Consider the following 12,591-nt stretch of genomic DNA (forward strand, 5'->3'; position numbering starts at 1 on the left):
GTGCTTCGAAACGAGTATTGATTGCTCCTTAGTTTATGTTTAATGTTTTTAGTGACGACGGGCGAGAAGCACTTATATTATTATGATAACGAATTACCAACCAACCAACCAACCAACCTATTGCTTAAATTCACTATGAAAACAAAAAAAAAACAAATTTGCCTAAATGTCTCAAAGCTGAAGACAATTAAAACAAAATTACATTTATATTATATTATCGTAAAATGCCTACCACGTAAATTAAATTAATTTTTGCATCGCTGGTTACTATATACATATATATACAATATGCACGCATCTCTAATTAAATATGTATATCCAAAATGCAATGATATTAGCACTATGGCGGCGACTGTAACTCGATTATGTGAAAAATTAGTTGCCTCTTAGTTTGCTTGGTCGCTTCCTGTTTTCCTGATGGTGTGCATCCTGTGGAACACCAGTTTGTGGCCAGTTTGTATAGAGTTGGAACCGGCTGCTAATATCATACACTTTGTGCTATAAATTAGAACTACTACTATTTAGAATTGGTTGAGAGCTGTGTAATAACCCTATGTTTCATCACAACTGGTGCGCGAAGACAGCGAAACTGCAGTAGTTGCACATCTAAGCATTTTTCAACTACATAACTAATAATACGCATTAACAAATGTAATGAGAGTTGCCAATATAAAATAATTTATACGAAACAAAAAAAAAGAAAACGAAAAATTTTAAGCCTATTTTTTTAATCTATATATATACACGTATATCGAACCATATAATTATAAATTTTCCTAATATCCACCAAACTAGTGACGAAGACGACGACGACGACGATGCCTCATGAAAAGAACACATCAAAAATAACTTTTGATAGGCCATAGTTTACATAAGCCACAATTTACCGGGCAGCAGCTGGACGCGCGACAGTTTTGTACTTTTTGAGCATATTTTGCAGGCGTAGGCGAACATTTCTCGGCCCAGAACCAGTAGTAGCCGCATATTAAAACTTAAATTCTAATCGTAACAATAAAGCAGGCAAAATGACAAGGTTTAGATATTAACTGACAAGCGAATACACAAATGAAACATTGCATACGATACATATGTTAAGTTGAGGACCTAGTTTTTTAAGCAAAAACAAAAACTGATTTATTTAATAAACTATAATATAAATAAATTTAAATTTGATCATTTTGGCGGGTTTAACGGGAGGAGCATTGCCAGAATAGCGCCAAGGGTGCTGAAAAACCGATTACTTTAAAAGTATGACCGAAGTAGGCTGTGTTATCGATTACAACTGCCAGTAATCAACAACGTGGCCCGGCCAGTGTTGAACAGCGGCACTAGTCGATTAGAAATAAGCACAGCGCTGCTGCTCGGTCCAATAAGTTAATTTTGCTAAGTAAATATACAAGCACGCTGTCGGCAATCGCGATAAGATACCCCCGTTACCACCCGCAATCAAGTGTTCAGCAAAGTGATTCGGTGGTATCCTTACTTTGGCCAGTATTAAGCTCCACGTGAGGAAAAAGGCGCTGAAAGAAAAGAAAATCCAAGGCACACAAACACACACATACACATACACACAAGCACAGCAACAACAACAACAACAAGACACACACTCACAAGGAACACGTACACAAATGCGCGCCAGGGAAAAGCGCTAGGTCAGAGGAAAGTGAAAAGCGCGTGCGACAGGCACCCTGGGATTCGGATACCGATTTGGCATCGGATTCGCACATTAGTCGCAGTCGCTGCTGCCCTTAGCTGCGTGACAGCCCAAAACGTTATGATGGTCTACCGGGACAAGCACATCCTCAGCGCCCAGCAGCTGCGAAAGCTGAGCGAACACAAGTACTCCTGCTTCAGCGCCTCGCTGCTCGATCCGCTGCTGCAGCCGTGGTGGAACTGGCTGGTGGCCCAGACGCCGCTCTGGCTGGCCCCCAATCTCATCACCATCGTGGGCCTCATCCTCAATGTGGTGACGACACTGATATTAATCTGGTAAGCCTACATACCGGTCCCAGATCAGGCGACCAGCTTGAATCGTTTCATAATTAACTAGCTAATGGATGGGTGGCGAGGTGGACCGGATACCCATACACTGATATATATATGTGCCTCGGACCCCCCTTTCAAGTACTTGGACATAAACTATGCCAGCGATAAGATAGCGAGGGCGTCTCGCCACTTTTTCCCCCATTACACTCGCAGAACTGCGCGAAATATAAGTAATCGCAATCATCGCCGCTTGTCGTCGTCGTCGTCTTAGTCGTCTTGTGACGCATTGCCTCCGTCTAGGGACGGGAGGCAACTTTAGACGATAAGTAAATAAACAAAGGCTGTCGGATTTGATCGGATTGGATCAGAAGAGTTGGCAATCACCCGATACCCAGGTGGGCTCTAAAGGAATGGATTCCAGGGAGACATTGCACCTTTCGGTTCAAACAAGTTAACCCCACGGGGGCATATTTCCATTTTCCAATTGTTTGCCATTCAATTGGGGATTTCACAGTGGCCCGGCGTATACCTTTGATTGAATTAGAATGACAATTTGCATTTCTAATTGATTTTTATGGGTCTCCCAACTAAAGTCCGGCCGGCTAGAAGTTTCTCTTAACCGAAACTACATTCTGTAATTACAGGAACTATTTTTAGAGGCATAACTTTCACTCTGGCTGCGAAGAGAAAACCTTGAATTGATAATTTTCTAGGCCATGAACAGCTTATATCTGGCTGGGGCGTGAAATTCTAGCAAGTCTAGTTCTAGAAGAGTCTTCCCTTAAGGGGGCAACCAGCCTCAACTATGAATTATTGCTTTTTTGGGGCATGTCGAGATGCCACAATTGGTCGAGCTCGAGATAATTGCTTGAGAAGGAACGTTCTCGTGTCAATCAAATGCCACTCTCTGGCCAGTGATTCACCTTCGTGGCTGCTCACGTGTCTGGCTTGCTTTATTTTTAGCCAAAAAAAGAGTACATATAGGCATGGCATAGTATAGGATCTGTAGGTTCATTCACAAAAGCCCGCCATATGAGCGGACCGGTTTTTATTTGCACTCCCCGCATTAATATTCCACTTTTGTTTGCATTTCTGGCTCTTTTTTTTTTTTTTTGCCCAAATACTCAGCTGTCTAGGTCAGTGGGGGGACTCGATATACAGCTTATTGTCACTCTTGGCTGATGATTCAGCTGGAATCGCTTGCCGTTACTAGTTAGGGCAGATCCCCAGCCGTCGTGCTCCAAAATCCCAACCCGGAACCGCAACATCAGCTGATTTTCGGAAAGACACTACGAAGTGCTTATCGGAGCACTTACGCTTGGCTAGCAGCTGCCAAGTTGGGAACTTTGCTCATCAGGCGATATTATGTTTAATGACGTCAGTTGTTGTTCATAGCGGGGGGGAAGGGTCTTGAGTAATTGGTTCATCTTTTATCTTCTAGAGAGAGCTAGACTCTGGGTTATCAACAAGGGTCAGCTTTCTTATCATCTTCTTGAACAAATCTTGGACTTTATTCATTCATTAGAACCCCTAGTAACCCCTGGATTTCACCTATTCCTCTTTCAGCTACAGTCCAAATGGCGTGGAGCCACCTCCGCGCTGGACCTGTCTGCTGTGCGCTCTGGGATTGTTCATCTACCAGAGCCTGGACTCCATCGATGGGAAGCAGGCGCGTCGGACGAACACCTCGTCGCCCCTGGGAGAGCTATTCGACCATGGCTGCGACTCGATATCCACCGTGTTCGTGGCTCTGTCAGCCTGTATATCCTGCCAGCTGGGGCACTACCCCAACTGGCTGTTCTTCCAGGTAAGTGGCCTCCTTTCCCACCAGAGACCTTTTAAATATTGTGGCGTTTCTTTCAGTGCTTCTGTGCTATAGCCCTGTTCTACTGCGCCCATTGGCAGACCTACGTGTCCGGAACGATGCGCTTCGGGCGCATCGATGTGACAGAGGCTCAGTTCTCCATTATAGCCATTCACCTGGTGTCGGCTGTGCTGGGTCCCGAGTTCTGGCTAACCAAGGTAGGAGTGGCTCCGACGGAGAACATTGCAGAGTCTCTTTAATTTTTTTTTGTATATTTTTAAGAGTAATTTAAGATTCTGTTAATGTTACGTTTATATTTTAGAGTTTAGAGTTGGCGTTTCGTTATAGGATGCTTAGGATTAAGCTCGGCACTCATAAGTTCTGTTCTAGTCGAGTTCCATTAGTGTTTTTTGGAAGAAACAGCTTTCGTATTGAGTTCAGCTTCAAGTCCAATTTATTTATAATTTATTCAGCATGGAAACCCCAACCAGGGAGGAAGTTAGGTTATTTTAGGGAACACGCAACTCGTCGCTCGATTTAGAGACATATATCTAGGTATATGTCTGCTATAAGTTCTTATGATAATGTAACCCCCATGTTAGTAATGGTAATGTCTAATAACTTCTACTTCTATGTACTTAAATGCGTACTGCACGCGCTCCTTGCAAACAAACCTGCCGAAACAATGTTGTGCCGCTCTAAAAACACTTAACAAACAAACAAACAAACAAACAACACCACATCCACACACACTCAACCAACAAACACACGCAGATCGGCATTGGCAGTATAGAGCTTTGGTATGGGCCGGCATTCACGACCATTGTGTGCGGTCTCCTCTCCCTAACTTATGTCTTTTCCGTCATTAAAGCCGGTGGTGTTGGCAAGAACGGCTCGACAGTTGCTGTAAGTCTTAAAACACACACACAGAACACACACACCCAATACACAAAACACACACCACACAGACACACAACAAAAACTATTTTGGCTCCTCCATAAAAAAAAGAAAAGATTAAATGGAATCTCTAGCAGTATTCCCCTCCATTTGCTGGCCAGTCCTGAGCTGATTTTCGAGGAAGGTGCGTGGCGTGAGGATAACCCCCTTAACCCCCTCTATCCCATTCTTTAACCCCCTAAAAACAATGCTTGCCTATTTAATTTGTGCCGTTTTTTATTCTTGTTCATGTGTCTTTGGTTTGAACGGCCCAGCTGCTTAACTTAATGCTTTCTTATTTACTGAAAAACTTAAAATTTAAAATTAAAAAAAAGGAAAGACGCGAGCATGCCTGGAAAGCACACACCCACAGACAATAACCCACGATTATTGGAGGCTGCTGAATGCGATATTTAAGTTAATTACTAGTGATCTATGTATTGCCCTGTCCAATGTCCAGTTTAAATTCGATTTTAGTTCTATATATACTCTCTATATACTATATATGTCTACTGTCTACTTCCGGTATTGGAGTTATCTATTTAACACTACCAGTAATCCTATTCTTATTATGTATTCTCCTAAGGATAGATCGTAAGTACGTGGTCGAGGGGTGTTCACAGTACAGAGTACAGGTGTTCTGAGCACCCATCGCACCTCTTTTTCCAAAATTGTTATATCCATCCCTCTGAATGTAGTCGAATATTCTAAATTATGATGTTTTCTTGCAATCTCTCATCTTTACTAGATACCAATCGTGGGCCTTTCATGGAATTATACAATATTAATAGCTATCACATTCGGTTATACATTGAATATAATCAATTTCTTAAAAATGTTTACTGAAGGCGGCAGTGGCAAAAACGGCTCCTCAGTTGCTGTAAGCATTGCACCCTTCTCTCTTACAAACGAGACGAAATCTTGTCCAAAAAACAAATAATAACTATATAAGAGAAATGATTAAAAATACAAAACTTACCAGACTAACTAACTCAGTAGCGCTGGGAAGCCATAACATCCTAATAATAGTCCTTGGTTTATCTACTAATCCATCGGTTTTGCATTTAATTTTTGCCTTGGATTTGACTTTGGTTTGCAGTTCGGTGAAGGGCTCTGGAATTTGGTTTGGGCCTCTCTAACTACCATAATTTACTTAATCTAACTAAGCATGCGGCTGCTTGGGTACTACTATCCTTAACTTATGGGTTTAGTTTTTAATTTAATCACTCAATGGATGAGGGAGGCATTATGGTTTTTATCTTAATTTCTAACTGCATCCCCAAGCTCATTTTAAGTATTTTATAATATAAGTATTTGGCAACTTTAGAGCTTAGATCTTATAAGTTTTAAAGCCGCACTTGATTGATTAAAATTAATTAAAATTATAATGCGCGCTATTCTTTTCTTTTCGTTTTGAAAATACATTAATCCACACAATAATATCACATTCCAAAATAAACTTTGACATCACCAGCTACCGTACTTCGACTGCGAGACTCGATTTTTGCCAATTTATGTGGCCTGTGGAGTCGATTCGATTCTAGCCCTGCGCTACTCGAAGTGCATCCTGACCGAGGGTTGTGGCAAGAACGGATCATCGGTTGCTGTAAGAATCAACTCCCACCGAGATACTCTTGTCCTTGTCCTGGTGTGCAGTGCGTTTTCAAAACTAGTCTTTAATATTTAATAAGAAAATTTATGGTTTTAAGATCGGCACTGTAGATCGGCTTCAGTAGCATGAGAGCTGAGAGATCTGAGAGCCCAACACGTTGCCTTTGTTTCACCTTCAGTAATGCCATGTGCACGTCCTATGGTTGTTGTAATTAATCCAGTCTAGCTTGTAAGAATGCTTTTTTGTTACTTTTTTTGGCTTGGCATGTACTTGTCTGGTAATTGGCTTTTTATAAACCTACATATGCATTTTGAAACCAGTCCACACCCGAAAACCCACCCACACACCCGCCCAATATAGCGCTAGACCATGTAAATAAAACATGTAATAAACCAAAGGCCCCTTCCCCCCCAGAGCTGGCTCTGGTGGGGAACCGGCTGAACCCTAAAACACCAAAAGCCAAAAGAATTTTTGTTCTCTCTCCTCCTCTCTTCTCTGTGCACCCGAAAGTTGTGACCTTTGCAAAATGTGCCGTGCTGCACCGTAATTGACCCCCCAACCGTATTGAGTTCAAAGTCCAAAGAGCACATTGCCGCCAAACGGCGACACTTTGCAAGGTTGCAACTGGACCCAGTGAACCCCGACTAATCCGTATTCTCCTCGTGTGTGTGCGTGTGTAGGGAACTAGTGTGCTGTCGCCCAGCATACCCCTGACCTTGGTGGTGCTGCCAGCTCTGATGATTGCCCAGAAGTCGCCGCAGAACATCTTCACGGAGCACGCTTCGGTGTACATCATGGCCTTCGGCATGGTGGCCGCAAAGGTCACCAACAAGTTGGTGGTAAGTCGATATTGATGATTATTCATTTCCTCTTCTAAAGCTTACTCTCTTCGTAGATCGCACACATGACAAAGTCGGAGATGGGCTATCTGGACTGGTCGATGCTTGGGCCTGGGATGCTGTTCCTCAATCAGTACTTCAACTGCATCGTGCCTGAGATCTGGGTGCTGTGGTTCTCCCTGGCCTGGGGCACACAGGATCTGCTGCGCTACTGTGCCCAGGTATGCCTCGAGATATGCCAGCACCTGCGCATCGATCTCTTCCGCATACCGTACACGCCCAAGGGAGCCGCTCCGTCCCATCCGGTCACCGCCTCCGTGAGCAGTCAGAGCAACTTGGGGAGCAGTGCGGACAAGAACGGCGGCACCGCCCATCGAAAGTCGAAGAGCAAACCGCACTAGGTTTCCCACTACTTTAATTAGAACCTTCTTTTACACTTTAACGTCGTTAGAAATGGGGGATACTCGCTGGAGGAGCTGAAGGAGAAGCTGGAGGAGCAGGCGGAGCGCAAGAAATACAAAACTGTTAACACAACCCAACAAAATTCACCGTCAATGAAGAAAGCAACCACAAATTATTGAAAAACCCTAGAGGACGAAGAGAGCAACGGATTGCTTTTTCGTTTTAAGATTTAGATTCCTACACACCTGTTGTAGCAAACACGATGATGGCCAGGGCTGCAGGGAGGAGGGGTATACAACAGAACAACAACAATGAAAATGATACAACTCCGATATCAATTAAATGGCTAACATATATACACATAAATATATTTTGTACACCTGTGTAAGTTGTAATAAGTCTAGATGGCAGTATTTTTACTGCGCTAGTTTAAACTTTTGCAAAATGCCAAAATCAGAGTTAGGCCCGACAATAGCAAATACGTTTCTGGCGCTAGGAAGCTCAACTTATGTTTAAGTTCAAAGACTTATTGGCTGAAACGAGTCCCTTCGAAAGACAGACAGCAAGAGAGCTGTTTATTAGTTGGTGTTACTATCTATCTAGTGCTTAGTTCGCTACTCATCGGGCGTTTGTTAGCCGCGACATTCTTAATGGTGACTCATTTCAAAAAGCGCATTACCTATCCTGACTAGGGCCACAAGTCTAGTGCGACTACGCATCCTTCTAGCTCGCCCGACAAACTTTATAGTTAAACTATTATGAATTATGTTTTATGTTGTACAAGACGCAAATGGAGACAAAACTGCAGAATAAAGAGATCTAAACTAATTGTTTGATAAATACATACATTTTAACGAGAATCTTTTATTACAAACTGGCCATCTTTGAACATTAAAGGTAACATAATACAGGGAAATGGAAAAAACTTAACTACATATACATATATGCAAATTCAATGGCTTATAGTTCTGATATCCTAGTTTCGTCGCAGGTTCTCGCAGATATAGCCCATCAACACCATGTCCCTCACATCCAAGGTCACGCGCCCACGATGCAGGGTCAGGTAGTAAGCGTCCTGCAACCGCTGCGTCAAGTAAATCTCCGATGAGGATTGCAACGCCTCTAGGGCTCCGGTGGAGATTTTGAACATTTGGCTTCCTTGCGAGTAAAGCAGTTCCCTCACAAGACGCGAAAATGGTAGCTTGGGTATCAGATTGCCGGTGAACTGCTGCAGCTTGTTAATCTCTCTCTCCATTCTTGCGGCCCGGCTCAAAGGGGTGGTCCTTTTTCGCCGAGTGGCTCCGGATGTTTGAGCGTTCCGTTGAAGCGGTTGGGCCGCTGGTCTTCTCTGGGGTGACTGGGCAGCGGGTCTCCTCTGAGGTGACTGGGCAGCGGCTCTCCTCTGAGGTGACTGGGCAGCGGCTCTCCTCTGGGGTGATTGGGCAGCGGGTCTCCTCTGAGGTGTTTGAGGTCCCGGCCGCCGCCGCGGCGACTGTGCTTCTGAACTTTCTTGAGACGATTGTGCAGCAATTCTTCCCTGGGCCGTTCGCGATCTAGTTGACGGAGACAGATTTTCTTCATTCTCATCTTCCTCCTCCTCGGAGGTGCTTTGATTGGCGCCCACTCTCCCGCGACTAGCTGAAGTGTTTTTGCGCAGCGTTGAGCAACGACGATTGCTGACATCCTGTAAGTTTAGTCGACTGGTCGTGAACTCCAAGCCGTAGTCTGTAGCGTCTTCGGGTTCAGGCGAGCGGAACGCACTTTCATCATCAGAGTTCTGGGATGCGGTATCTTCTCGTGAGGGCTGTGGAGCTGTGGAACGCTGGCCGCCTCCTCGCTTTGATGGGGGTCGCATTTTTGTTTTCTAATTGGCTGGTAAAAAATAAATCCTCAAGATCTCCAACCGAAAAATTTCAATTCGACGCGTCCCGCTTTTTCTGCAAGTGTGACCAGATCCCAAAGTTATGCTTTAACGCGTCCCTAACACTATCCCTCCAGCTGATTAGTGAAAATTTCGCAACACTAGTGAATTGTTTACATTGGCCAAATTGCAGTCTTGTGAAATTGAAAACAAAAACACGGTTTTAACACGCAGAAATGTCGGAGGAACCCAGTCATGGCAAGGATTACACTCTGGAGTCAGACTCTGAGCTGCGCTTCGAGATCGAACAAAGGGATGCCAAAGTTTTGGTCACTGTACGTTTCATTCCAAAATAAAAGACCAAATTGTTATAAATGATCTTTTTTAGTTGGTCAACGGATTTGCTGAGCTCTTTGGCACGGAGCTGGTGAAGAAAAAGAAGTACGAGTTCGGCGTGGGCGCCAAAGTGGCCATTTTCACATATCAGGGATGCGTGCTCCACGTTTCGGGCAAAATGGATGTCTGCTACATATCCAAGGAGACTCCAATGATCCAGTACTTAAATTGCCATGCGGCCCTGGAGCAATTCCGGACAGAAGCCGAGGATAAGGACCAACGTGGCCCAGTGGCCATGGTCGTCGGACCCATGGACGTGGGAAAGAGCACCTTATGTCGCATTTTACTTAACTATGCGGTTCGTGTGGGCCGTCGACCGCTCTATGCCGACTTGGACGTGGGCCAGGGCGCCATCGCTATATCGGGAAACGTGGCCACTATTCTCATCGAGCGGCCAGCTAGTGTAGAAGATGGATTTCCAAAGACAGCGCCGCTTGTCTACCACTTTGGACACAAATCGCCCAGCGGCAACAGTGTACTTTACAACTCGGTCGTCTCTAAAATGGCTGATGTTACCCTGCAGTCGATGAATAGCAATAAACGAAGTGAGTTTTATTAGGTTTTCTATAAACTTTTCATTTTAAAGTCCATATTTTCTAGCAAAAAGCTCTGGCATCATTATCAACACCTGCGGGTGGGTTAAGGGCTCCGGTTATGCCCATCTCCTGCATGCTGCCCAGGCCTATGGGGCCTGTGCCATCTTTGTTCTGGATCAGGAACGTCTCTATAATGAGCTTTTAAGGGACGTACCCCAGGGCGTCAATGTGGTCTTGCTGCCGAAAAGCGGGGGTGTCGTTGAGCGCAGCAAGGAGCTGAGGCACGAGTCGCGGGATCTGCGAATGAAAGAGTACTTTTACGGCAATCCACGGGCCCCATTTTATCCGTTCAGCTTCGAGGTAAAGTTCCAGGACCTGCGGCTTTACAAGATTGGAGCTCCCCCTCTGCCAGATTCCTGCATGCCCATCGGCATGAAGGCCGAAGACAACAAGACCAAAGTGGTGGCTGTTACACCCACGCCCGCCCTCATCCACCATATCCTGGCTCTAAGCTTTGCAGAAACAGTGGAGGATGATGTGATTGGCTCCAATGTAGCTGGATTTTGTTGCGTGTAAGTTTAAACTGATTTAAGATGATTTCTTAATTTAATAATTAATTATCGAATCCATAGAACCGAGGTGGACATGGAGAGACAAGCTGTCATGGTTCTTTCGCCCCAGCCACGACCTCTGCCCCCGAATTCCCTGCTTTTGTGGTCGGAGCTGCAATTTATGGACAACCACACATAGTGTTTAAAAAGAAACTTAATTGTACTTTAAATTTATTATTTTAATTAAAGATTTTATTTGAAGTTAGACAAAAATTCTACCAACGGAAATACTACAAATGAAAGAAAACTAGGATAAATATTACAAAAACATACTTTTTGAGAAAATGATAAGAATATAAGGTCATTTAAACCGATTTTCGGAATAAGATTGGCTACATTTTGAAAAGTATGATTCTTCCAGGAGACCTACTGTTTTTTCAATAAATTCTATTTAAGCGACCCTCACCTTTTGTGGGTGTTTATTAAAAACTGTATGTGATTCTAATTGAGAATTTATAACTTTAAATAAATAAAGAGCTAAATATATTTAAAAATGTGTTGCATTTCCGCTGGATAAGGTGGCAACGCCGAAAGCGGCTGTTAGATCTTCCATTGCAGCAAACCGTTAATAATTTTGTTTCAAATGGCCAATAAATGAAAAAGTAAAAGGAACACAATGATATTTGCAACATAAAACGGTCAAAGTAGGTAGTTTAATTTAAAACCCACAATTTTTAGGGGCTGTTACTGCATAGATAGTTTTTCAAATAAAAAATACCAAAAAGTAATATTTACTTGAATGAATGTTGCATCACTGGCTTATTAATGACTTTAGAAAGGACTTAAATTGGTGAGAAATGCTCCTCCTTTTTTCATATTTCATACTTAATTTATTTGAAAAATATTATTTTAGTTAAAGCGAAGACATCAACCTTAATACTAAAATCGTTCAGTGTTGAAAAACTTTTTAATGTCAAATGTTCTGGCAACGCTACAAAGGACTGTTTCCGACACTGGCTGAGACGTTTGTTTTTTGTCTTCCACCCACATGACAACACTGGTTCGGACGCAACGCAACGCAACGTACGGAACGCGAGTAATGTGTGAAAAGTAAATCAAATATTTACAAATATTTACCAATTTACAACAAAATGGCTACTCCCGGGCCGAATCGCGTGCACTAAACAACAAGCTGCGACCGAGCGGGCTCCAGAAGAGCATTTTGAGCGGGCAATAACGCGGATTTGGCGTGTTTTTCGGGTTTGTTGTGCAGCATGCGAGGCGTAAATGTGTAAATGTGTGTTTAAAATGGTTCTAAAAACAAAACAAGAGTACGGCGGCTGGCTGGCGTAGAGTAATTCCATACGATTCCCGAGTTCGGGGCATCTAAATTTACGGCCTGCCCGAAAGACGTGTGTGTTTGTGTGCGTGTGATTCTTTAATGTGTGTGTGTGTGTGTTTATGTGTGTACCTGTGTTGTGTCTGTTGCTTTTGTTGTTGTTGTTGTTTAATTTTTCCAGCGGCATTTGTTTTGGTTGTAGACGTCGTCGGTCACAGTTGCGCTTCCAGTGGAAAGTGCAGCGAGCGCCTTTTTTTTTTTTTCTTTCGGGGTTGCAGCACTGCCACTGCCACCGCCACCGCCACTGCCACCGCCAATCGCCGGCTTG

At 43.7% G+C, this 12,591-nt stretch overlaps 4 protein-coding genes across 8 annotated transcripts in view; 3 read left to right on the top strand and 1 right to left on the bottom strand.

Moving 5' to 3' along the window:
* The first annotated feature begins 1,294 nt into the window (after positions 1 to 1,294).
* On the top strand, positions 1,295 to 8,425 carry bbc (choline/ethanolaminephosphotransferase 1 bbc). Of its 3 annotated transcripts, none has more exons than XM_017235316.3 (6): positions 1,295 to 1,989; positions 3,553 to 3,793; positions 3,850 to 4,008; positions 5,476 to 5,607; positions 7,020 to 7,178; positions 7,235 to 8,425. In XM_017235316.3, exons 1-6 carry the CDS (start codon positions 1,775 to 1,777, stop codon positions 7,577 to 7,579), a joined length of 1,251 nt encoding a protein of 416 aa, XP_017090805.2. In that variant the 5' UTR covers positions 1,295 to 1,774; the 3' UTR covers positions 7,580 to 8,425. The 3 variants fall into 3 exon arrangements, with proteins under 3 accessions (XP_017090805.2, XP_017090804.2, XP_017090806.2); XM_017235315.3 differs by lacking the exon at positions 5,476 to 5,607 and adding an exon at positions 4,565 to 4,696 and having other exon boundaries at positions 1,296 to 1,989; XM_017235317.3 differs by lacking the exon at positions 5,476 to 5,607 and adding an exon at positions 6,202 to 6,333 and having other exon boundaries at positions 1,296 to 1,989.
* cid (centromere identifier) lies at positions 8,425 to 9,544 on the bottom strand. Its single transcript, XM_017235318.3, has one exon. It carries the CDS (start codon positions 9,433 to 9,435, stop codon positions 8,557 to 8,559), a length of 879 nt encoding a protein of 292 aa, XP_017090807.2. The 5' UTR covers positions 9,436 to 9,544; the 3' UTR covers positions 8,425 to 8,556.
* Positions 9,545 to 9,581: 37 nt separating this feature from the next.
* cbc (crowded by cid) lies at positions 9,582 to 11,202 on the top strand. The gene is made up of 4 exons (XM_017235314.3): positions 9,582 to 9,776; positions 9,830 to 10,382; positions 10,438 to 10,945; positions 11,006 to 11,202. Exons 1-4 carry the CDS (start codon positions 9,678 to 9,680, stop codon positions 11,121 to 11,123), a joined length of 1,278 nt encoding a protein of 425 aa, XP_017090803.2. The 5' UTR covers positions 9,582 to 9,677; the 3' UTR covers positions 11,124 to 11,202.
* Positions 11,203 to 11,915: 713 nt separating this feature from the next.
* Positions 11,916 to 12,591, top strand: part of arr (low-density lipoprotein receptor-related protein 6) — a 28,408-nt gene continuing 27,732 nt past the window's right edge. Inside the window, exon 1 of one of the 3 annotated variants that reach the window (XM_070278907.1) lies at positions 11,916 to 12,034. The gene's annotated coding sequence lies outside the window, so the exon portion shown is untranslated. Of the gene's footprint in view, positions 12,222 to 12,591 lie in introns of all 3 variants that reach the window. The other 2 variants (XM_017235225.3, XM_070278906.1) reach the window with 2 other exon arrangements.

This window comes from Drosophila bipectinata, chromosome 2R (assembly GCF_030179905.1).
Source record: "Drosophila bipectinata strain 14024-0381.07 chromosome 2R, DbipHiC1v2, whole genome shotgun sequence".
In the NCBI taxonomy this organism is placed as follows: Eukaryota; Metazoa; Arthropoda; class Insecta; order Diptera; family Drosophilidae; genus Drosophila; species Drosophila bipectinata.